Consider the following 26,190-nt stretch of genomic DNA (forward strand, 5'->3'; position numbering starts at 1 on the left):
AGTGAGTACCCTACGTCCTATTCATTTTTGGTTCGTAGCACTAGCGGGAGAGAAGAATGGTGAGTATTATATTGTCTTTAAAGTCTTGTTCAGTTAATAGTATTAATTTCACTCTTAATATTCATAATAATCAGGTGCTTGAATTAATTCATCACTTATTCCCTTAATATCAACCAGCAGAAATATTTACATGAGAGGCCTGTATAAAATACTCAATTTTACAAGCATTAGCATCATCAATCATATAATGAGTATAGTTCATTAGTGATTTATAATAGCCCTGTGGTTGAATAGACATATGAAGTTTAGAAATTCTCTCTGATCCTGTTCTGTTTCTAAAAATAATCCCTTAATTTCTCAACCCAGTATTTAAAAATCCTGGTGTTAAGTGCTGAAGCAATATTTAAATGTCTAGTAGAATTAAATTTATATGACATCACTCTTTTATTTCTATTTTCGAAATGGTTAAACATAATACAACCATATAGCAGTAAGCAACAGACTTTCTGCAGTACACTAAAAAAAAACCCCATGAAAATATCTCCAGTATAATGATGAACTGCTGCCAATTTTGTGCAGTCATGCATGATGTGTACATGTACACAGAACTGCTATCGAACTATCTTAGAGAGCTGCGTACACACATACAGCAAACCAGGCTGTGGGGTTAAAGAGATAAGGGTTTTTGGCCACTCTTTCACATTTTCACAATTGTTAATTTACATTATAATTATTGTGATTATTGCAATTGCCAGTAATGTGAGCAATAAAACATTTCTTAAAATTATTTATAAATTTGTATTTATGCACGTGTAAGTTATTTTTTACCTGTCTTTACACGATTATATCTCAAGTTTTCAAAACTTATCTCTTAAACTTCTGTTTCAGACAGTATCAAAATTCATTTGATAATTGTCAGCTACAAATTCCTGCAAGCAAATGAGCATTCTGGGGCTGTTAATCTTAGAAGTGTAAATGTAATTTAAAATCACAAATCTGGACGAAATACTGTAGGTGTGGCTAAAAATATTTGTATTGGGCTAGCTAAAATTAATTTAGATTTTATTCATTACTTTATACCATACACCCGTTTAACACTAAATCCATACTACTCTGTTCTATAAAGGTTACTCTTTTCTATAAAAAAAACTGTCCTATAGAAGTGGCTCCTTCAATACTCCTCAATTGAGGGAAATAAATGTAATTATTAAGACGTAGCAGACTAAATATTAGAACTTTGGTTTTGCTGTTTTAAATAAATAAAAATTATACAAAGTTCCTGAAACAGTTTACATGAACATGAAATGAACTTAACATGTTTTTAGCACATACTAAGATCATGTTGCAGAATTTGTGTGTTGTTTGTTTGTTTGTTTGTTTGTGCTTGCACGAGTGTGCCTGTATTGAATCAAATTCATGGGTTTTCCTCATAGATGGGCAAGTCTGTTATCAATCGTTAGATGCATTGATACATCATATAAGTTGTAGTAGTACAACTTTGCCCATCTGTTTCACCTTATAGATAATATTTAATGGTGAAATGATGGCAGGAGGAAAAAGGAAATGTACACAAAAACCCTCTTTGTCCACTACATAATTTCACTTGGATTTACTGGTTTCAGAATGATTTCTCATCTAGTTGTTTCACTAATGATATATCTGTTATGAGATGGTGGGTACCCATACTCGTTTTGTATTCTTTCTAACATGTTCTCTGAACCATTATTAGTTGAAGTGCTAGTGTTCGTAAGTTATTTATAGCTTCATTCTCAGTTATTAAATTTTTATATTACATAAATGGATAACATTGTGAGAATAATACTTACGTACATGTGTGCATAAAAACTCCCATTACAACAATGTATTACAGGTAAAGAAATCGAAATTTCATTCTTATGAGTCTTAAAAAATATAAAAATATATACATTCGTACAATCAATGTGCTCTAGGCGCATTAATGTAAGGATAGTGGCAGTGTGCAATATTTCTAAATGTATGTAATATGTTTAATTGACAATTGCTTATTTGGAAATTCATTTATTATAGGATATAAGCAAAATGTTTGTACATTTAAAATACTTGTTAAATTCACATAAGTTGACAAATTGGCAGGCAAATGGATGGGGGTTGAGATATAAATGGAATATACAGGGTGATTCACGAAGAAAAGTAAGAACTTAGGATAATGATGTTCAGAGAGGTTTCAAGTAAAGTTCATATGAACAAATTTCAAGCAGTCACAGAACTATAACTCTTTTAATGTATGAAACGCTAGGCTTTCACAGCTCTAAATCACGTTCAAAAGCTTATAAATAGAATATTTACGCTTTATGTTCATAGCTACATACGTACCAAGTGTTAATGTAATATAGGAGATTCAAATGTACTGCTCTCTGCATCAGTACACTTACACAGACACTTGTGAAATGCATATTGGTAATGCCACCGATATTGACATTAATTTGTCCTTGACTTTCACATCTATTTTGCAAACATAGCTCATGTTATCTTAATTTTAGTAATACTCTCTTCCACGCAGTTACGACTTAAAAGTAATGTTTGAATAAGGTCATGACTTAGGTAGTGCAAGCTTCATAATGATGCGTTTATTTTTTACCAAATAAATGATTATGGACTCATGATTGGATGATTCTTCTTACTTAAAAAAGTTGATGACCTTCGTGAATTGTCCACTTATGTGGAGTAACGATTAGCATGTCTGACTGTGAAACGAGCGGGCCTGGGATCAAATTTCTGGTTGGGACAAGTTACCTGGTTGAGGTTTTTCCCGTGGTTTTCCCTCAGAACAAATGCTGGGTAACTTTCGGCACTAGACTCTAGACTCATTTCACTGGAATTATCACTTCATTTCACTCAGATGCTAGGTAACCATCACAGTTGATAAAGCATAGTAAAATAGGCCAATTAATAAAAAAAACAATTCTTCATGAATCACTGTAGAGCAGGATAGATGTACAGAGAAGCAGTTAGGCTGTTTACAGTGGATTAGTTTCAGATTAATTGACGGTAACAGACGTGTATAGATTGTGTACATTTACTGTTCTCTATTATCATAAATTGATTGTTTCCCTCCATACTCTTGGAGCAAATATAGCTGTCAAGATATCCACATTCAGATTTTAACGAAAATAATGAAGTTCCATGAACTTGTTTTGGCCATTCTTATAGAGTAATTGAGTGAGTTGGAGTTGTATGCATGCACGTGATTTTTCAGTGTTGGAATTTTACTAGGATTTGACAGTAATTAAACCAAAATTCAGTATTTAAAATTGTTGTTGAACTATTTAAATACAAATAGTTTTCGCAAACTTTGATCTCTTTTGAATATTGTTTATTAATACATATAAACTTCATTGATACTTATTTTAACTAATTCATTTAAATTCTTTACACTCCATATTTAAGACGAAAGTAATATTATTTAGACCCAATAGTTTTCTACCTTTTCCAATGCTAATTTCATTTTAAATGGCTGAGAAAGCCATGTAACCACTTGTTTACGACTGACATAGCTAATATTGTTGCTAGCCTATAGAATCAGTGTAACCATACACAATGCCTGTTCTGATTATTTGTCCATTACAAACAACAAACTGTTTACCAAGAGTATGAAACAGCCAACCCCTACCCCCAGCTTTACAATTGCATAACATTAGTCAAAGCATGGTACAGTTCTTCGAGCCAGTTAATTTAAACCCAGTGGCGGCTCGTGGGTATTGAATTCAGGGGGTCTGCATACAAAAATAAACCATGCAACTTACCTTATTTTAAGATTAGTTCCATGCGCCTTGTAGGTTGCAAACTTTTGAATCATCTTATTAAAATCCGATATGTCGTTTAACATAATCTTTACAATGGAAAACGTAGCTAATGCGGTCAGTCTCTCTTCTCTCATCGTATTTCTAAGATAGGATTTTGCTCTCTTCAAACACGAAAAGCAATGTTCTGGTTCGGAAATTGTCATTGGTATGGTGATAGCTATTCGTAGTAGTTTCACAACTTCTGAAAATAGACCTGCAAGTTCTTAGATAGAAGAAACTGCAAGAGCTTAACTGCGTCACTGATATTTCTGAATTCTTGTCTCTGATACAACACAGTGAGCTCCGTTTTTAGTTTGTCTTTATCAAACATTAGAAAAAGCTTCACACATACATTTAGGTCATTTTCAGGAAATAAGCTTTTGTAGCATTCAAATTTTTCTTGACACAGAAGAGAAGATAATATCAGATGATCTATGAACTGGAATCGGGTGTTAGCTTGTGTTGAGGTGACACATTTCCTTGGCTGCTGCAACTCTTGCCTGAATCACTTCGACCTTACGACGCTTTTAGGGTTTTCATTTTCACAGATCTCGCTGCTCAACATTACTGTGCACTGTTCCGTATTGTCTGTATGGCATTAACAAAGCTTGATATGCAGAGTCTGCCTCGGTAGCATAGTCGGTTGCGGGTTCGATCCCGGCCCTGGTCGATGGCATTTAAGTGTGTTTAAATGAGACAGACTCATGTCAGTAGATTTACTGGCATTTAAAAGAATCCTGCGGGATAAAATTCCGGCACATCGGTGACGCTGATATAATCCCTGCAGTTGTGAGTGTCGTTAAATAAACCATACCTTAATTTTTTATATGCAGATTTGAATCTTAGAAATATCTAACTGGCGTTGTTGTAGTTGGTTGTATAATATATCTACATGATTACATCAATAAATGAAAAAAACTGAGCCAGAAATTGAATTCAGGATCTTCAAGAGCACGCACCAAGGCGCTTGCCTCATTTATTGTGATGTTGTTAGATGTTTCAGATTCCATTATGGTTTGAAAACATTCCAGCAATGGCTTCTTCTTCTCATGAACAACATTTACTGTTCTTATTTAGAACTCCATCTTATTGCCCCATCTGATGGAATTGTCTTTGAAACACATTAATCTAATACAGACTGTATGGAAATCGAGAGAAGAAAGCAGGGATACTGGATAAATTGGCAAAAAATAGGTGAGCCTTTGTATTTTGTCTAGCGGCTCTTTCCATTATGAGATTCAACTGATGGGCACTTAATTTCACATTTCTCCTGAATTGTTAAAGTACTGAACTGAATAGACTGTAAATATTGTACAGAATTAAACATTGTTGCACTTGTTATACTCACAACATTAAAGAAAATGTATTTAAAACTGCGCGCTACTGACAAGCTGCTGCACATTTTGCAGCTCCTGGAAACTCTGGATTCCTGGCCAGGGGCAGCAGGGGGAGGAGTAAAACTAACGCGCAAAGCATCCGAGACGAGACTGGCAGCTCCAGGGGAGGAAGTGGCTTCACCCATAGTCCTTGTCTCTCTTCACTCTGGCAGCACCAGGGGAGAAAGTGACTTCACTAACGATTGCGTGCGTGTCAATGAGAGCGGAATTTAAAAAAATTCGAACAGCTAAATAGAGACTGTATAATAATTGTATTTCACAACATAAAACGAGACAAGAGCCATAAATGTCTGGGGGTGCTGCAGCTCCGCAGCCCCCCTTCGAAAGCCGCCCCTGTTTAAACCTAATTAGTTAGAATATGTTTTCATCATTAATTTCAGTTATACATTTTGCATTCATAAATTAATTTCAATACCAGTGAACTCTTTAAATTCAGTATTAATAGTAAAATCTGATCAGTTGGGGTATGGATAATATTAATTTATTATTATAAAGCCATTATGATAGTAGCAAAAATTTCTTGCTGGTTATATTATGATTAAAAGATGGGAGTTTCCATATATGGCAATCAACAGTGCATTATCTGAAAGGACAAATGAATATCGTAGATGATTAAAATGGCTACTACAAATCAACAGTGGGCACAATGTGTTCTTTGGTATGCTAAATTTGAGAGTGCTAAAAGAGTTCAAAGGGAATTTCGATGTGAGTATGGTGTGCGTAATGTGCCTAAATACGATTCCATAATGTTGTGGTATCGAACATTTGTAGAAACAGATTCTGTGTTAAAAAACATGCAGGAGATCACAGGCGAAACTCAGTACAAGAAGCAGCTGTCGCTTGGCTTGGTCCCCAAACTCCCCAGATCTAACCCCTCCTGACTTCTTCGTGTAAGATTTTGTTAAAGACATTGTCTATTCATAGAAACTCAGGAACATTGATGATCTCAGAATAAAAATTACTCAAGCTTTTCAATAAATCACCCCTCTTATGTTACAACGGACAGGGGCTCAATTGCATCACTGTTATCAGTTGTGCAGGGTGCGCAGTGGGGGTCATGTTAAGCTCTGAGGAATCTCCCATCCTTCAGTGTTGTATGCACAAAGTTTCAACAAATAAAGTCCAGTAGTAAATGTTTTACGATGTTTTCATTTTATCCATACCCAAACGGATCACCCTGTAATTATGTAGATATCTTTAAAACTTGAGAAATGAGGATGGAAAACGTATAATGTATGTTCATTTGAAGGGCAGGTTCGATCCAATCTGGGGAGGAGGCCAAGATTTGACCATGTACAGATCCTTTGGGATTTATGGTGGACAGAGCAACTCTATTATTGTCTGTCATCTCATACGGTACCGGTAATCTATTCATAGTGTCTTTAATTATGAAGACAAGTTTAAAGAAATGTAGTGCAGTACACGAGGAGTTGAATTAATAATAATTAAGTTACACTGAAAGAGTCCTTTATTTTGTGCATTTCCGATTTTTAAAACAATTTTTTTACCATAAATAGAAGCGAAAAAAATGACATTTGCACATCCACATTATCCTTTTATTACACGAAATGCAATAAACGATTTATAAAAATGTTTATAAGAGGGAACTGAATCTAATAAATCTCGGCACATTAACTAATCAATTTATACACTATGATAGATGGAAGTAATTGTGATCAGTTATTTGAAAACTTCCTTACAAAAATATTATGTTTCGTGGACTTGTTTATGTAATTCTTACTACTACACTTTGTTTACTTCAGTATATCAACTTCAAGTACTTTTGTTCAGAATCCCATTGTAAATCTCACCCAAAATGAGAATTAGTTTTGTTAGAAAGTATGGTATTTAACATCTTGATTGAAACAGAATTCTTTTGTTATTTTGACTATGATTGTTTTAATACATATATTGCTTTGATGGCCTAAACATATCTTATGTCCTAAGAGGATAAAGAAATTTAGGACGACCTAAAAATGCTGGCATGAGACCTTAACAGATCCACTGGGGTCTAATACATGAAGGCTCATGATGATGACGATGATGATGATGATGATGATATATATATCGCTTAAAAAATCATCTTGCTTCCATGTAAAGTGAGAATATTTTCAGTACAATTGATTGAAACACATTTTTTTATATCCTTGATAAAACAGTTGTCTTCATTTTTGGCGAGTATCCTTGAATCCTTTTTCTACAGTTATGTAATTGTAAATCTTATAAGCGAGCATTCTTCCTGCATGATAAAACAAATTTTGTTCATAGTATTATAAGAAAGACAGTGTTCATTTCCGTATAATAATGTTTCATTTTGTTATTGATGTTTTCCTAATAATTAGGGATCATATTTTGTGGTGAAATAAATTGGGTGATTTCGATGTTAAACCTGCGATTTTCTCAGTTTATGTTTTATGAAATAAGTTGTCAATTTAGTGGGTATGTCATGAAATAAGTTGTCAATTAAATATATTATATCTTGTTTAATATACAATTTTGTTACTTTTTTTTTTCTTACACATATATCAGTACTACCGAAACATAAACAAAGCTTGGTAAACATGCATGTTACATACAGCATTCTTCAGTCTTTGTTACAGTTTACTGCAAAAATTAATCTTGTTTTTATAGCCATAGAGATAGTAAAACTGAGTGTATACAATATTTATAGGAAAAATACAGAAATATTGGCATTTTCAAACAATTGATAAACTAACTGAAACAAAAGTCACAAACATGTTTTTATTTATTTAATGCAGCAAAAGCATTTGATTTACATCATTTGTCTCGAAGAAAATTAATATAACAATGAATCCAGATACGTAAAAGGACTGTTAAATATGATAGGATTGCAGGTGGTCTCTGGCTTTCCAGTACCTCTCCCTGGATGTCTTTGTTAGAGCAGTGCAGACTTTTTTTTTTATATTATAGATGTTCTGCATCCATGGTGGAATTCTGTTTGCAGAAGTTTTAGAGAGATCTGCTGTAGATCCGTAATCATTGGAGATGCTTTGTCAGGCAGTCACAACCTGTTGTCATTCTTAACTTTGCAACTGTTTCATTTGCTTCACTTATTGAACAGTCAGAAATATCTGTGAGCTGGGCTGTTGATATTCTGTCCTGAGTTCTATATTCAAGTTTCTGATTGTGTTCATCAGTGATTTTTTTTTATATTATCACCGTGGCCTCATGCTTAACATGTCATACAATAACGTGCGGTGTGCTTTTAAAACATAATTTTGCCGACCAATAGTTGCTCTGTAGGTTTCACTCTAAGCGTCACGTTGTCACGTCTACTTCCTTGATAAGAATAAGCACTAGTTTGTTAAATTGTTAAATGGCTATTATTATTATTATTATTATTATTATTATTATTATTATTATTATTATTATTATTATTTCATATACGAGTACATTACATTCTTAACTCTTAATAATAACTCTTTAATAATAATTTTTAATCACATACCTTAATGTTCGTCCTGAGCACAAGACATTGCAACCTCGGTTTTAGTCCACGTGGATTAGACAAGTAAGTGTCATTTAATGATGGAAGTAGCTTATTGGTTGCAATATTGAAATTGAGGCAAGTGATTGGAGCAGCGACATAAGAAATTGAAAACAATAATACAATTAAATTTCAAAGACCTGCCGAATGTCATGCACGATACCGCTCAAAGACCTGCCGAATGTTAACCATGAGAGCGTGGCGATAATATATGATCCTTGCCATGTGATAAGATATTTCCTATGTTGAACTTTGAAGTATTGTAGTTCCCTCTTTGGCAAGCTCATTGTCTTTGATTCCACAGTGAGATGGGAACTGTTGAAAAGCAATTTTCTTCTGTAAATAGTGGAGCTATGTAGGTAAATTTCTGCAATCTGTTATGATGTTTGAAGGTATTCGAGCTTTTCTGTTCAAATTGGTTACTGTCTGGATTGCTGACTTAGTCAGACAGTATGACTGCTGAGGAGTAAGATGATGTGCTTCATAGGAGTTGCTGCAGAGCATTGAATATCGCTTGAATTCCGCCATTAAAAGCTGTTCTGTTCGTATCTAAAGTTGTATATGATTAGAATAGTTCACAGAATACTCCTGTTCGTGAACATCCATCAAATGAAATGCAGGATCCGTCTGTAAAAACATGTAACCATTCAGTCTCTGGATAACATTCATGTATTGTTTCTAGTGCAGATGAGAGTTGCACAGGTAGTGATGTATGGGACTTCTCAGATCTAATTCATATGTGATTGTCATCAGTTCAAATAGGTTGTCAGGGAGCGGAAGCTGTTCAGGTTGGAGTGAATTCCATACTTCAATTTGACCTGTTGCACTTTCTGCAGGAAAACCTTTTTGTGTTTTCAGTCTATTTGGTGGTGTTGATTGCTGTGACCAAGAAGGTGCATTAGGAAACCTCGCAAATTTCTCATGGAGTTTCAGTGCTGCAAAGGATAGACTCACCTTCTCCTGGTGCACCCTGGGTCTATCAAAACTGCATCCATGACTAAACATGTTTTTAAGAATATTGAATACAATTTTGGTGCATATTTCGTAGTTTTTCCAGTAGAGTGTATAATTTGTGATTATTGACATATTTCGCACAATTATCCAAATTCCGCGAGTTTGTTTTGTCTAAGTATGGTATTTTTTAGGTATCTAGAAGGGTAAATGTAACAAAGAATCTAATTGTGGAAAATTTCGCGTATATATATTACTTCAAAAAGTAAGGTAACAAGAGCTCTCATGGATAAACTTTATTTCACAGGCAGATATACTAATAGTAGGGCACTGGTAAGGATTACTTTTCAACATAATCACTATGCTTATCCAAAAACTTGTTCCAATGGTAGACCAAGCCATCGATGCTGGCATAGAAGAAATCTGTGTCAAGTCCCTAAAGCCAGTCATGATGGTTTGCTGAATGGTCATATCAGTGTTGAATCACTTACCACCCAGGTGCTTCTTCAACAGTCCGAAGAAATGGAAATCACTGGATTTCAGGTTGGGGTTGTAGGGAGAATGGTCCAGTACCTCCCATCAGAAGTGCTGTTTTGCACAGTACACCTCAACAAGTTGACAAATTTCTGTTGGCGAGGTGCCCGTCAGACGAAAAAATGGATCACACTATGCACTTACATGTGTGTCCATGTTTCTGTGTGCACAGCCATCTTACAATTGACATTACGATGGATCACCCTCATACCAAAAAATATGGTCCCTGTTAATAATGTTGTTTTCATTGTTTCATAATAGTGCTGAAATCTAATTTTTTATGTCGAGGTCTCTCCAAACCAAGTAATTAAAATTTCTTAATTTATGAATTGTTTGATGAGATGATCAATACTTTTACTCGTAAAAATTGTCACTTCTATACACATACACGCACATGCATCCATATTTATCAGTTCAATATTTTCGATCACAATTTGTAGGGTACCTTACAGAAAAAATAAAAGATACTGATGTGTAGTTGTATATAATATTTTAATAAAACGTTTAATGAATTTCGGTATCAGATAGGAGTGGAGCCAGAGAGAATTGTAATGGCAGAGTAATTATCTCATGTCTCCATGTTAATTTATAGAACTAGGTACACAGTTGCTGAAGCTGTTATCTCTGTGAATTAGCAGTTTATTTATTTCCCCAATTCAAATATATAGTACGTTTTAGAGAAAGAAAAGTTTTTAAATGGGTGGCTATATTATGTTAAGTAAGTATTATTCTACTTCAGGGAACAATTAAATCAGTAAAACAGTTTACGTATTTGGGGTCGATTATTCACGAATCTGGCAGCTGTGAAGCAGATGTAGAATACAAAATAAGATAAACAAGATGAATCATAATGTGGAGTAGAGTTATCTACAAACATAAAGAAAAAGACTCTTTTAAGTGTTGTAAAAAATATTCTAACTTATGGAGTGGAGGAATGGACACTTGTTGAACGCCTTAAATCGAAGATTGAAGCATTGGAGGTAGATGGGATAAAAAGAGGAAAAGGAATGAAGATATAAGACAGATGATGGATATGGAAGAGCCAGTAACTAAAAGAATTGAGATGAGAATCCTAGAGTAGTATGGACATGTAAGAAGAATGAAGGAGGAAAGGTTACCGAAGATAATTCTCCAGTGGTCACCCTGTGGAAGACAGAAGTGTGCACGACCAAGAAAAACATGGAGAGCTGGGGTGTTGCAATGATGAACGGCGGCTGCAGGAGGAAGATTGGATGGACTGTGAAGGATGAGGGAAGGGAATTCAAGATAATTGCTGAAGAGTGGAAAAGCCCTAAAAAGTAAAGTAAGCAATTTGCAGAGCAGATTGCTTTCGGAATATACAACAGTAGATATTATTAAGTAGATGCTATAGAGTTTATAATTTTCGATACATTTAGACTTTAAATTGTTGGCATACACAAGAGCCTGGAGAGGGTAGATGACTCAGCAGTCATCGGGATTGATCACAGAGCCAGTGCCTGAGGAAGAGCAATTCCAAAGAATCACATGGACTTCAACAATTTACAAAAGTGGGGGGGGGGAGGATTTTTTTTAACTAATGGCGGGTACATGGTTAACGAGAAAGGCTATGGCGCGACGTCACATTCTTAGTCATAACATGGCCAACATTGAATAAGTTTATTTGTAAATGCACGTTTAACATGAGTTTAATATAGAAATTCCTTTGTTTTTTAGAACTTTGGACATATATTTATATTAGGCGATTGTCACGATGACCATTACTAGACCATGATAATCATGTGACTCCAATTCGTGCCGAAGCCTGTCTTTCTCATTAGCCACGTGACGAGTACTTGACTTCTTGTCATTCACCCGTATGAAGCCAGTGGTGTAGACAATTTACCGACAGTGTATGCCTTAGGAAGCTGGTCTACATTACACCCACAGTGAGATGAGATGATGATGGAGATTTATTGGGATGTCACAGGGGAACTGGAGCTTCCTGGAGAAAACCCCTGTGTTACCTGGACCACGGACTTGCCCAACACAAGTTATAAATCGGGGGAGGGGAGGAATTTAGAGGGAAGGGATTAGGTCCATGGCCCATTTCTGATAGGTCTCATCCCAACATATTTTGTCGTATTGTCCGAGGAAAAACATGAAAACACCAAGGATATAATGAATGTGCTGACTAGCCAAAAATGGCTTACCGTGTGACTAATGAATTCTCAGAAAAAAACCATTAAATCAACCCTTATGAGGGATTTTTCACTTTCATTTTATTATTACATAAAAATTACAATAAGTTACCATTAATGTGCTGCAGCATTGCTCAATGATCTGAAACATATAATCAAAAGGTTGTTTGAATTTTTAGTAGTACGCTATGCGGTCTGCAGTGCAATGTCATTTATGTACATTATAATAATTATTGTTGACCCGCCAGTTCGTCTATCTGAGCATCTTCAGGGATGTTGTCATTCCATGCTAGTATGTGCAAGATACTTTTTTGTCATTTATGCTTATTAAGCACAGGGTTATATTTCGTAGACTGGAGATTAGGGTGTTTTTACTAGTGTAACTTTTGTTGTTTGTTGGAAATGCTAAGTTACTTATGAACTCCTTTACAGTCAAAATTTTAAGTTCACTATGAATTAATCTCACAGGGGTGACCCAAGGTAGCTCCAAGAGAGTCATAATACTTCGTTCTGAAGAATTGTAATTTTAAATAAGTGTTTCTCTGGTGCATGTTCCCAAGCAGGATAGGCATTAGTCAAAATCGGTCTAATGACACTTTTATATGGTGTTATGCTGTCTTTATATTTAGATTACAGCTTCTGTGTTTAAAATAGGATGCAGTTGCACAGTACTAGAATGGGCTAGTTGTAATTTATGTTAATGAGGGATTAGAAGTTTAATCTTCTGTCTAACATAATTCCCAGGTATTTCATTGAAGTCTTCCACTCAGTTGGTGATGTGTAAATATTAAGTTTAGTATAGTTGTTATATAAAATTTTTCTTCGCCTACTGAATATGATGGCCTGGTTTTTTTTTTATTATTCAACATGATACACCACTTTTGTAGCCAGAGTTCAATTTCGATCAGATGTCTTTGTAGTTTATGGCTACTACCTAGTTGAACAGTGATGTCATAAAGGCTAAATCATCAGCATACAGCCCCAGGATGCTATTATAGTTCTCATTAAATGGCAGGCCATTGATATAAATTTGAAATAGAGATGGACCTAGCATGCTGCCTTGAGGCACACCAGCATTCATTCTGGTATGATCCAGTAGTGTGTCATTAATTTTGCTTAGAGTATGCAGTCCGACAAGTAGTTCCTAATGAATTTAATGAGGTTGGGTTTGAAATTGTTATTTATAATTTTGAATAACAAATTATTGTATGTACGAGAAATATTAATAATTAAATTATAATGAAAATTGATGCATAACGTGCATTATCATTAATTCTTACCTTCTTATTAAAGTAATTGAGGGATATTGTTGAAAAGATATTTATTGCAAGGTAATAAATTGTAATATTTAACTTGTTTCAAAACCAATGGAATATACATATGAAGAGTACCCTACAGCGGGAAAAGGATGAATGTCACATTTTGTGTTAAGGGTCAGATAATGATCTAATTCACTATATTACTGCAAAATTTATTGCTGTTCATATTAAAAATTAAGAAAAGATGACTATTCGTGGTGATAGTTCTCCTTTTTATCAGGTTTGATAAGAACAACGCTAAAGTTTGTAGTAATCAATTGAATTAGATACTGACGTCACCCTTAAGAGCAGTGTGACATTCATCTTTTTTCCTGTGTACTCTTCATATGTTATTTGCATTTCATAAAACACATCTGTGAATAAAATTACGACATACAGTTTTGTTTAACATGTTTCAACAGTATGAACTACTAGACAGTAAATTTCTTAGTTTCATTCATCTTTTCATGCCAGCTTTCCTCCCACCCTCTCTCTAATGTGGATTCTACCACCATCAAGAGAGTAAAGATTTCTTTATCTTTGCTTATTGAGCGTAAATAATCTCTGATATACTCTTTTACATTATTTCTCTCTCTTAATAGAATTAAACTTCATTATTTCGTTGTATACACGCATATTCTATAAAAGAGAACTCTCAATTCAGGCTAACTCATACTTGAACGATTCTAGTCACAGGATGTACTATATGTATTGTTGCTCATAAGGTGTATCTTAATCGATGGGGCTGATGACTACCAGTAATGTTACTTAATAATATTTATTTTTTGTTGAAATGGGATGTTAAAGTATCCATTGTGATGCTTAATGCCAGTTTTGTCTCATGTTTATTCTCTGTTATATGTCTTGAAACACATTAATCAGAACAGAATTTTTGTAGTCATTTCCAGGGTTTAAATATGTTTTAAACTGAAGTTTCTAGTCTTATATTTAAAATATTTTCCAGCTATTAACACACATGTAACTGATTTATAGTCAAGTTTCATTTATTAAATATAGTTTATGAGATGTTTTAATAGCTAAATTTTATGTAAATATTATGTATTATTAACTGAAATGTTTTGTTCACTATGTTTAGCTTGCAAAACCACTTCTAAATGCTAGTAGGGAATTTTTTTTAGACAGTTGTGTGTAAGGGGGGAAGTAATGGCTGCTTGCTGCCATTCGAGATTGATTTTATTTTAACTATATGTGAAAAATATGAAGTTTTGAAGGTTACAAAATTATTTTTCGCATATATTTAAGCAATAGAAGAAATTCAAACGAAACATCTTCCAGATTGATTAATTTTATTAGTGTCCAGCATCCTGTGTTGTTTTTTTTTAAACTAGTATAATATTATTTGTTATTAGTATTAAAAATATCTATATTCCACATTACTTCTCTCCAGTTTCTTCTCCTTTCCCCCCATAATGCTGATCTCTTTTAAGATGAATCTTGTTATATTGAATACGATCTTAATTAAGGATATTTAAATTTTAATATGGTACAGATATGGAATAATAAATTCAAAAGTTTCTACTTTGCTTCTGGATTCTCTTTAATATCAGTTTGCAGTTTTGCAATTATGTTCATTACTAACCAGTTCTAAAGCATACATAACTTAGAAAATGAGGTGAGTTACAGATTATCTTGGTTATGCTTTTGAAGACCAGTTATTATATTTACTGAGATTATGCTTTATCTTCTGTGTACATCTGACCGTATACTTTCACACCAGTATATTGTTAACTTCAGTGAGTGCATTATTTCCATGTTTATGTACACATGTCTAACTAAGAACTTTATTTGAATTCTTGTTATTACTATGTATATAGATCTGGACATTATCTATAATACTCATATTGTTTCTTTACTTTTTGTTTATTCATACTATAAATTTTGTTCATTAAACCAAAATACTCATTTTACTTAAGGGTAGTCAGCAAATTGTAATTTTAACTAAATAAACATCAGTAATCTATATTGTCACAGTACAATTGTGTATAATTTTCAGTTATATAACTATTAATAGCAGTACCTATTTTGAATAATAGAACCATATTTATTCCAAGAGAATTTGAAATTTAGTATAACTTTGTTACTACTAATTATTTATGTTTAATTAATGACCTTCAGATAGAATAGTTCTTTCGTCACACTTTTATATTATACCATGGTGTTTCGTATAAAAATCTTCAACTACCAACCACAGGTCTCGTATTACATGCAATTTGGGAGTATTAAATCGTTAATAAAATTACTGCTTGTCTAAAAAAAACACCCACACACACTCTCCAATTGGTTATTTAATTACGAAGTATGACTAGTAAGTAATAGCATTTCGTATTGTATGACAGATTCAAGATTTACTGTGATGATTTATATGATGATCGTAAAAAAAAATTATTAATTCTCAGCCCATAATTTTGACCAAAAATGTAATTTTTTATCTTCATAAATTTGGTTATTTTTAAATTCCCCTTTCCTTCAAGAATAAGAAGAGAAATGATAATTACCAAAACACTAGCATAGTAAAAATGCCAAAATGTCACAGCTTTTCCGTGGAGAGTTACAATTTATAGAAATATATGTTGTCTGGCATTCTCTTCCCACCAGAAAAAGAATTTCATCCATCCTTCTTCTCGGAGCCTACTACATTCTCGACATTTCGTATCATTTTGATTCATCGTAGCTGTTGCCTGAATCCTGTTACATTATGTGTTTGTTTGTGTAAGTACTAAAATGAGCATGTTAGTAGGATATTAATTACGTTTTTGCTCGTGTGTTGCTGCAGTTTGTCATGGCGAGTTTTTGTTGAAAATCATAAGGGTAATTTTTGTGGACACCCATGGCTTCCTTTCTACTTTGTCCCATTTTTCAATAATCCTATTACTCTTGTTTTCCTCCATTAATTTAAATTTGAGCTGCTGCTGCTGCTGCTGCTGCTTGGTGCCTGTAAGACTTGTTAACAACAGTTTTTACATTACAGAATCATTCCATCTTTTGAAGGGTCTTCCTAAATTTCTGTTTCCTCTTAGTTGATAATTCAGCATTAATTTAGGTATTCTTCCAGAATTCATTCTATCAACATGGTCTTGCCAATTTTTCCGATTACAGTTGGAGTTATTTTTAATTCCCCTTCCATTATATCTATTCTTCATTTCACTTGCGATGAAAGAGAGCACAGGATAAAGTTCATATTATGAATCTCATTCCCCATTTATCAATCAGCTTTGGTCTATTTTGCGTATAGTCAGTAATTCACTTCCATAAGTAAGGGTAGGTCTTGTGAGTGTTGTGTAAATATTCATTCTGGTATGTCTGTGAATTAAATTTGGTTTGAAAATCTGATTTATGAGACCTGTTACTTTTAAGAGATTTGTAATTTTTGTATTAAAATCTTTTTCTTCAACATAAGGAAATTTGCTCCTTGTTCAGTATTCCCATATGTCTTTTAAAACAATCAGTGTTCAACAAAATATAATGGAGCTTATGATCTTTAGGAAATTCCAGCGGTGGTTCATTGCTTGCCAGAAATTGGGACCATAAATGCATTGCAGTTTGTGAGCACATACGTACAACATATAAAGCAGAATTAGTTGTCTTTTGCACAGGTGGAAGACAAAAGGCAATGTTGCACATAGTATAAAATAACACAAGAATAGGTTTACTGGCAGTTTTATTTCCATAACACTGAATTCATCATCATCATCATCATCATCATCATCATCATCATCATCGCCGCCACCACCACAGCCACCGGCATTGTTCAGGCGGTAACACGTTAGCTTGCTGATCCAGAGTTGTGCTCGGCATGGGTTCGATTCCCACTTGAGCTGATTATCTGGTTGGATTTTTCCGAGGTTTTTCTCAACCGTAAGGTGAATGTCAGGTAATCTATGACCAATCCTTGGATTGGCAACCACGAGCTGCTATGTTATTTTTAATTTGGTCAATACACTTCATTCGAGGTCTTCCTCTGGGCCATTTATCTTTCAGTTTCAAATTCAACATTCTCTAGGTAATCTGTCTTCCTTCATCCTTTCGGTATTCAGTCTATTTCTTTCTAACTTTATCTGAGGTTCTATATTTAAAATGTCTCTAATTTTCTCCTTTGTTACTCTGTCCATTTTGGTTTTCTCTAAAATTCCACGCAAAAGTTTTATTTCTGCAGCTTGAATTCTACTAATTTATTTTTTTGTATAATGTCCAAATTTCAGATGCATATGTAAGATCTGGTTTAAAATAACTTTTGTACTAAAAAATTTTACATTTTATAGGTATCTCTGCATTCCACACTAAACTTACAATCATGCTTCTTTGAATTCTTATACTGATTTCTTATTGTATTTTCGCATATGAGTTTACTTCTGATCCCAAATAATTAAAAGTAGGCTATTAACTTTTATAAGATTTCTTCCATCTAACTTTATATTCCACTTATTGTCTGCATCTTTCGATATTTTAGGTTTGGTTTATTTCCCTTGCCTGCTGTCATATTTATAATCTCATTCATCATAACACAGAAAAAAAAATAGACAAAACATTTCCTTGCCTAATACCCGTATTTGTTGTATACTGTTTAGTCAAGTCTACTGTGCTTTTACACCTTGTCATATGTTGTTTTCAATCTTTGGATTCATTCTTGTGGAACTTTTAAACTTTGTAATGCTTCTCATTATCTTCTCCCATTTTACACTGCCATATGATTTCTAAAAATTTATAAAAAAGAAAAAACTATATATGTCCTCTTTCCCAGCACTTTTCAATGAGTTCCCGGACACAAAAAATCAAATCTATAGTACATCTTCCACTTTAGAAGGCATGTTGTTCCCCGAAAGTTGGTTCCAAAATATTATTTCATTTCCTTGCGAGAATTCTCTCATAAATTTTAAAGCAATGACTTAATAAGGTTACTTTTCTGTAGTTACTACAATTTATTTTACCTCTCGTTTTATAAATGGGAACAAAAATCTGTGCTTCATTGTCTGACCATGATAATATCTTTGAAAAATATTGGAGTGCAAGAGGTCAAATGACTTTATTGTCAAATGCCTGGCATTAGAAAACAACAACATAAATGGGAACAAATTATGCCTTTGTACCAATCATCTGGCATTTCGTGTTTCATCTAAACATTTGTTATTCTGTACAACCATTGGCACAAATTTGGAATTGGATTTAATCATTTCCACAGATATTTCATCAACTTCAGATGACCGATTGTTTTTCATTTTACTACTGTTCATCATTTTCGTCTATCTCACTATATAAATCTACCTCATCTGAATCAACCTGTGGTACATATAGTAGGTTTTTAAAATAATTCATCCATACATTTTTAACTTTCTCCACTTTCCAAACAAATGATCCCATATTATCTGTGACTCATGTTTGTCTTATTTATCATCATAACTTTTTCTACGAATGTATGGGAAGGCTGCATTTCCGACAAGAAAACTGACACTAAAAGTGAGGTTTCCTTCATTGACTGCAGAAGATATTTTCCACACTCACTTTCTGCACACTTCCTAATAAATGCATCTACACAAGGATATTTTTTTATAATCATTAACAATTTATTAATAATAATATTCGAATGAAACGTTTCCACAGTGATTTACAACTTGAAGAACTCCCTCAAATAAGGGTGTAACCAACAAATCTATAAATCCTGTTACAGGCTAATGGAAAATAATTTCAGGGGCATATTTTGTTAGGCCTATATTTATTATCAGAACCATTTGATTAATCAAGGATACAAGTTTATTCAGCCATTGAATGCAATCATTTATTATTATAAATGAATGCTTCAAAATTACTTTTCCCACCGAAGTCACAATTTCATTAATTTTTCGAGGGAGGTCTTCAATTGTTATTGGTGGTAATTTTAATATTAATCGTAAATTCGTTAGTTTCATTTTTTCACTAGAATTCATTATTTTTGACACATTATTGAAACTGTGATTACAGAATTAAATGTCAGACTAAAGAAAGGAAAACTGTTGTTTACATTATTGTTGCCATGAGATCACCACCTTCTGAAAACGTATCTTACAATATTATACATGTTTCGAGATAAAATATGAAGACCGTCATTTTGACATATATAAAATATTTTTCCCTTGCCTGTTTAATTCTGTCACTTTCGTAGAAAAAAAAAAGCGTGTAACACTTGCAGAAATGACAATTGCAAAATTCGCATAATTGGAGCACTTTCATATTCATTTTGCAGTAGAGCTCTTTCTGCACTTGTATTACAATATACTATTCTGATAGCTGCCATATCCATTTCCAATTCTAAAGTAAATGTTATCAAAGTTCTCTTTTGTTCAAATTCTATAATTTTCTTACATGTTTCAGTTATCCTTTTTTCATTTTTATTCTTATTATAATAAAAATAAAATGCATTGTCTTGTCTGTGTAGTTGTACTGTGGTCTGTCCCAGGAATCTGTGGAGTAGAGAGACAAAACAAGACCTCTACGTAAGTGGTATGTGAGAGGGCTAGGGTGATTGACTGTTCTGGGGGGAGGCATTGCTTGAATGAAGCGAGCAATCGCTTGCAGAAGGAGATAATTTCTATCTGAACTCTATCTTCTATCACGAGCATCTTACCCCTTAGCGGACTCGAGCTGATGCTGTCCGCAATACACTCCGTCACAGATAGACTCCACCCCGTATGCGTGAAGTCACTCCACAGATTCCTGGGATGGAGACAGATAAAAATAACAAAATGTCTTTACAGAAAGTAATATTTTCACCAAATAATGTTATACACTCTGGAATACTGAATTACAAAATTATTATTATTATTATTATTATTATTATTATTATTATTATTATTATTATTATTATTATTATTATTGTTGTTGTTGTTGTTGTTGTTGTTGTTATTATTATTATTAATTCTATTTCTAAATCGTAACTGTTTATTTCTTTATTGGAAGACTTCCTGTAAAAGCATAACAGCATAATGTACAAAGTACTGATGTTTCTATCTCATCTGATTCGTTTTCCATCTGCAACATTTTATGCATTTAGAAAGCAAGTTTGTTACTTCTGTCCGTGCTTTTTTTCTTAAGTGCTTCATGCCTATGCTGCAGCAAAATGAGGGTCGAAAAAAAACGCAATTAGGTCAACTGACTGCAAAATGGTGGACAATTAATATTGACATCTATTACTGCAGTAATAAATTTAACCTTAAAAGAACCGAACATATTAAATAGTTTCGACTTCCATGATAATGACATAGAATTATTATTACTAGACGATTTTAACAATAATAAACGTTGTAAAAGACCAAAACATCCATTCCACCATGATGGATCGTGCAGCAAACTTGTAAAGTGATGTTTTGATTTTCTGCATAGCCACAGTGAAGCAAATGTAATAAAAGAACGGTCTTGCTGCAGCGCTTTACGTCTTGCTTTAAAAAAAAAACGCATGGTGTATGACTAGCAATATCGTACACTACAATCCTTCAGTACTCAAAGTACCATAACCTATATTAATTTGATCTATTTTTCAATAAAAACTTTATATCTTGTGAACCATCCACAAGTGAATTTTTGCAATAGCTGTGAATTTTTACTATTGATGACTACAATTGGTTCTTCATCATAGGGCCATAATTTGTACCAACATTTTGTTGTTGTTTCAGGTGGTTGTGTCAAAATGTAAATATTATCTTCAGTTGTGTATTTCCTTTTGAACTGAAGAACACTGACAGCAAGCAAATTTCGAAGTAACACTTTGTGATATCTTTCTTTCAGGCTGTCCCAGTGGCAAATTATTTGGTATTTAAAAAGAGCAATTGAGATTAATTAGTAATTACTATTAAATTTGGTATGGTTGGGTGAATTCGCACTCTGTCCACCAGTACCATTTCTTCCTCTGACTAATTATTTTTGCTCAAAAGCCTAAGTAAACTCTTGTAGAGACATTAACAAAATATGCCTAATTCACCCAGATATCCCCTTTTTTCCCACATTATCCTAAAAATAAATAACTGGAAAACACTTTTATATTCATATGTTTTAAATGCTGTTGGTCTCGTAGCATTTTCAGTGATGGCAAGGGTAATTTAATTGTTTCATTCGCTTTAGAATACACACAAGAGCAGTTATTCTTTATTTCTGCATCATAACTTGGAACATTGTACAAAGTTTTTTTAGGTAGACATTTAAAATTTAATCCCTTTCTATTGCAGCTATAAACATACTCTCCTGTTAATCATTTATTATTTTATTTCTAGGTTTAAGTTCTTTAATCTTTGAAGTTACAGAACAGTCTGTACTTGATTTTTCAATTTGTATTATCAGTTATCGAATTCCATGTCCATTTAGCTGAGCTTAAACGATCGTACCTGGTAAATTTAAGACAAGTGGAACATTGCTCAGAATTACAACCACCGCAGGAAAGAAGGTACGGTAACTTGACAACTTACCTTAAAACTATTAATATTATTGTTTGAATCTCTATGAAGATGAAGAAGCAGAAGACGAATTAGTTCAGTGAAGTGGACATAAAATTTGTGTTTTTGGACTAAAATAATGTGGACAAGTAATTAGTTGGACATATACAGGGTGATTCACGAGGAAAGGTAAAAAATTTGGGATGTGAATTCTGAAGTCATTCTGAGTCAAAAAGTTCATATGGATATGGGTCCGTTTTCGAACAGTTACGGAGATATGGCTCTTTGATTTCACAAAAACTTCTGGGATTCCATTGTACTAACTTGTATTTAGAGACAGATAACAGACAAATTTAAAGTTTATATTCACGTATGCATACATACCCAATATTCTAGACGTTGGGGTCGATGTTTTCGCACATTTTCAAAGGTACCACCTTCTGCTTCAATGCACTGTTGCACTCTGGCGTGAATCGCGCTCATCCCTCGGGAGAGTTGCTCGTAGCTATTCTTTATGCAGCATGCAATTAGCAGTTGATTAGCGCCTCTCTCGTTTCCATCTTCCTTTGGTATACCAAGTCTTTCATCCAACCCCATAGACGGTAAATACTCTTTGATATGGTACCTTTCTGTTTGGAAAGCATTGTTCATATTCAGCGACAGCACGCAAGGAACTTCCATCGCAAAAAAACCATAAACATACACAATATCGGCATATTCTGTAGTCAAAATTTATAAGGCATCTTGAAAAACACAACTTAACACTTCCGATAACTGTACCTGTATAACTATTGTACTGTAGGAGCTAACTGAACTGTTGTGAACTGATAAGTGATAGTGTACTGTATTTTTGTTATGTGAGGGTGCTGTGTCATTACATCAGACAAGGGCAGGCAATTGGACATTTGTAATGCCCCACAACCTGGTTTGTGAGATGAACTTCTCTTATCTACATTGCTCACAATGCATAGTCCATTGTTACGTCATTAATTGTAATCGGTGACCTTGTCTCACGTCAACAGCATATGTTAACATCTGATTCACATTGGTGTGAGACGTTTTACCAAAAAAATGCATCTAGCTCCGCCATCGTTTGAAACGGATCTATGTTCATATGAACTTTTTACTCAAAATGGCCTAAGATATCGTATCCTAAATTTTTTACCTTTCCTCGTGAACCACCCTGTATTTAGGGTCATAATTTAGTGGACTTTTATGTAATGGACATAAAAATGGACCTCGTGTCTTTGTTTCGAAGTATATATACACTAGTATATACCATTGAGGCATACAAGAAGATAAAACTGACACCTTTTATTCCCAGAAGACGATGCACACAATTTTATGGATGCTGAATGGATTCTGGAGTCGTTCTGGAAGTTATAACAAAATGAGAAATCCTGCCTCCAACTGGAATTGATCCTGAGCTCTTCCTGTTCATAGTCTGTCATTGAACGAAGAAAACTAATTCTACTGCTTGAAAAATTTGTAATTATGTAAAATGTATCGGTTATATCCAAATAATATAGAAAAACAAAAAGGCATAGTAAGAGGTTAATCATCTGGCTCCAAATAAAGATTAATATTTAATTTTTTTTTCAGTTTACATTTTATTATACTAAATCACTGCAGTATGTAATTAAATGATGTTAAGAGGCTTGGATCTTGATTTAATCATTTCAGATTAAAAATGAATTTATTCATTAATGATGTAACCTCCTATGGTAGTTACATTTGCAGCATTGTCTCGAGTAGGTGAAATCCAGTCATTTAGATATTTATGTGGAAATTAAAGATCTGCATGGACCAAAATTCTTAGGCCTGGCCCGAGCTCAACTAGACCCAAAACACAAGATTAGCTTATAATTATCAACCCGAGCCTGACCCGAAACTTGAAGACAAGCAGATAAAGCAGAGGCCACAGGGTCAGGAACAGCTGCAAGAGAGATCACTTCAGTAGGAGCATGAGAAAGAATAATCTTCCAGTCTCCCAGGTAAAACAAGTAATGATCTGTGTCTAAGACAGAGTAGAAGTGAAACAAATGCTGTTACGAAATACAAAGTCGAACTGAACAATAACTTATGATATAGATATTCTATTTTTCTGGATGAGTGCCAGATGCACATCTAATTGTGCATGCATTAAAATCTTCGCATTATTTTTCAATCAATATATAATTCGCAGAAAGAAAAAAAAGATTTAGTTTCTTTAAGACCTGAACCTGACAAGCATAAGTGGGCCGGATTGGACCTAGTTCCACGGGCGTGACATGAGCCCATGCAGACCTCTATTGGAAATGCAGTTTGTAGCAGTAGTAGTGACGAGACTGGAAAATTTCGTGTTTTCAGTCTCTCTTGTTATTGAATATACTATTGTATGCATTGTCGAAAATATCATAGTATCAGATATTTCTGATGTTATTCCATGATTCTGCTCGGGTACAATAGAGCCTTGTTCAATTTTTAAACCCCGTTCGTGTTTTCTTTTTTCTGATTTTCTAACTTCTGTCACTGTTTTTACTCCATTTATTTTTTTCTTTTCTGTTTGTCATTAAACTAACATCAACTGGAATAAAAAATACTACAAGGTTAAGATACTTTTTCTTTATTTTTATTTATAATGTAATTCATAATCGAAAACATAACATAAACAATTCAAAAGAAAAGTCTTAAACTGATTATGTATAATGTATAATTCATAGTCAAAAACATAACACAAACAGTTCAAAAGAAAACTCTTAAACTGATTATGCATACCACAAAATGGTATTCAGCGTGATTCCTCATTATGTAGAAAAAATTCTGAAAATAGTCATATGCCATAATAAGCTTTCTTCCCCCCCCCTCCCCCCCAATAAATTTGTATGGATTTGTTGTTAAAATATGTTTTATAGTTTAAGAATAGAATAAAGACACACACATATGTACCGTGTTGTCATGGTAATTTTTTCTTGACCATACTTTTCTCCCTTGAAATATATTTTACTTTCTCTACTCCTCCGACCATCATTTAATGAATGTTTTTATGTTAAAAGAAAGGAATTATTTTCCTTTACCTTTTAATTGTGAAATAAGGTTGATTTGAAGATCTCCTGAAGCTGTCACAGTAGATGCACACACACTTGGCTTTATGAATACTTTAGCGTGTATCTGCAGTACTAGGGGTTTTTCAACCATTCTTTTATATATATATATATAATGCTGAAGTCCAGCACTGTAGAGGCGGACAGTTTGTGTTTATGAACATCAAAGAAGATATATTAGGAACAGCTAGAGATAATCTAAGATCAGTACAAACTCCGTGTAAAAATTTAGACCTCCGTGTACAAAACTTAGGCACCCATACACTGTATGGCTTCGTATGACCAGAATTTTCTCTTCCCCATACGATTAATTAGAAAAGTGTAGGTTCCCATATGGTGTAAGAGCCCATATGGGCAAAACTTTCTCTTCCCCATATAATTCATTAAAAAAGCGTAGGTTCTCATATGCCATATGGCCCCCATGACAGCCCTGTGTATATATATATATATATATATGTGTGTGTGTGTGTGTGTGTATACACACACACAAGGTGATTCAGTGACTATGTTACAAACTTTTAGGGATGATCACGAGGGAAGTGGAAAAAAAAGCAGAGGTGGTATGCTACCCCAAAATTTTCCCCTGTCATACCTCAAGTCAAAAAAAGGCATACCCTTTCCCTTACAACATACATGTACATGATATATACAATAAATTGTTTCGTGTAGTCAGTAACGTGAATCTTTGAAGCTTACGCAACACATTAAATTTCTTAATAAAATAATTTCAAGTTGCTTGCGACTGAGTAACATTCAGATATGTTGGAAAATAACCAAAATCTATTTCACTGCCATTTTTCTGGCCTCGAAAAGCGTTTGACAAAGCACGCATAGTAAAACTATTTTCATGTAGGCTGGATTTACTGGGCCTAGTCCCATCATTACAACACAAATCACTTTTGTGTCACTGAAGTTTTGTCTTTACTCCTCATATGACAAATGTATCCATTATTATATTACAAACCACTACAGTAATAACGAATAACAAGTACTATATTTAAACGTCTATGTTAACCATTACATAA

General features: G+C 33.7%; 1 protein-coding gene across 2 annotated transcripts in view; it reads left to right on the forward strand.

The window, feature by feature from the left end:
* Positions 1-25,613, forward strand: part of LOC138703290 (post-GPI attachment to proteins factor 2-like) — a 159,036-nt gene extending 133,423 nt beyond the window's left edge. The window contains exons 6-7 of one of the 2 annotated variants that reach the window (XR_011333077.1): positions 1-5,015; positions 5,231-25,613. Coding sequence is in view for 1 of the 2 variants with exons in the window: in XM_069831055.1 (XP_069687156.1) it covers positions 1-97 (97 nt within the window). In the remaining variant the exon portion in view is untranslated. The other variant, XM_069831055.1, reaches the window with a different exon arrangement.
* Positions 25,614-26,190: the final 577 nt, after the last annotated feature.

This window comes from Periplaneta americana, chromosome 7 (assembly GCF_040183065.1).
Source record: "Periplaneta americana isolate PAMFEO1 chromosome 7, P.americana_PAMFEO1_priV1, whole genome shotgun sequence".
In the NCBI taxonomy this organism is placed as follows: Eukaryota; Metazoa; Arthropoda; class Insecta; order Blattodea; family Blattidae; genus Periplaneta; species Periplaneta americana.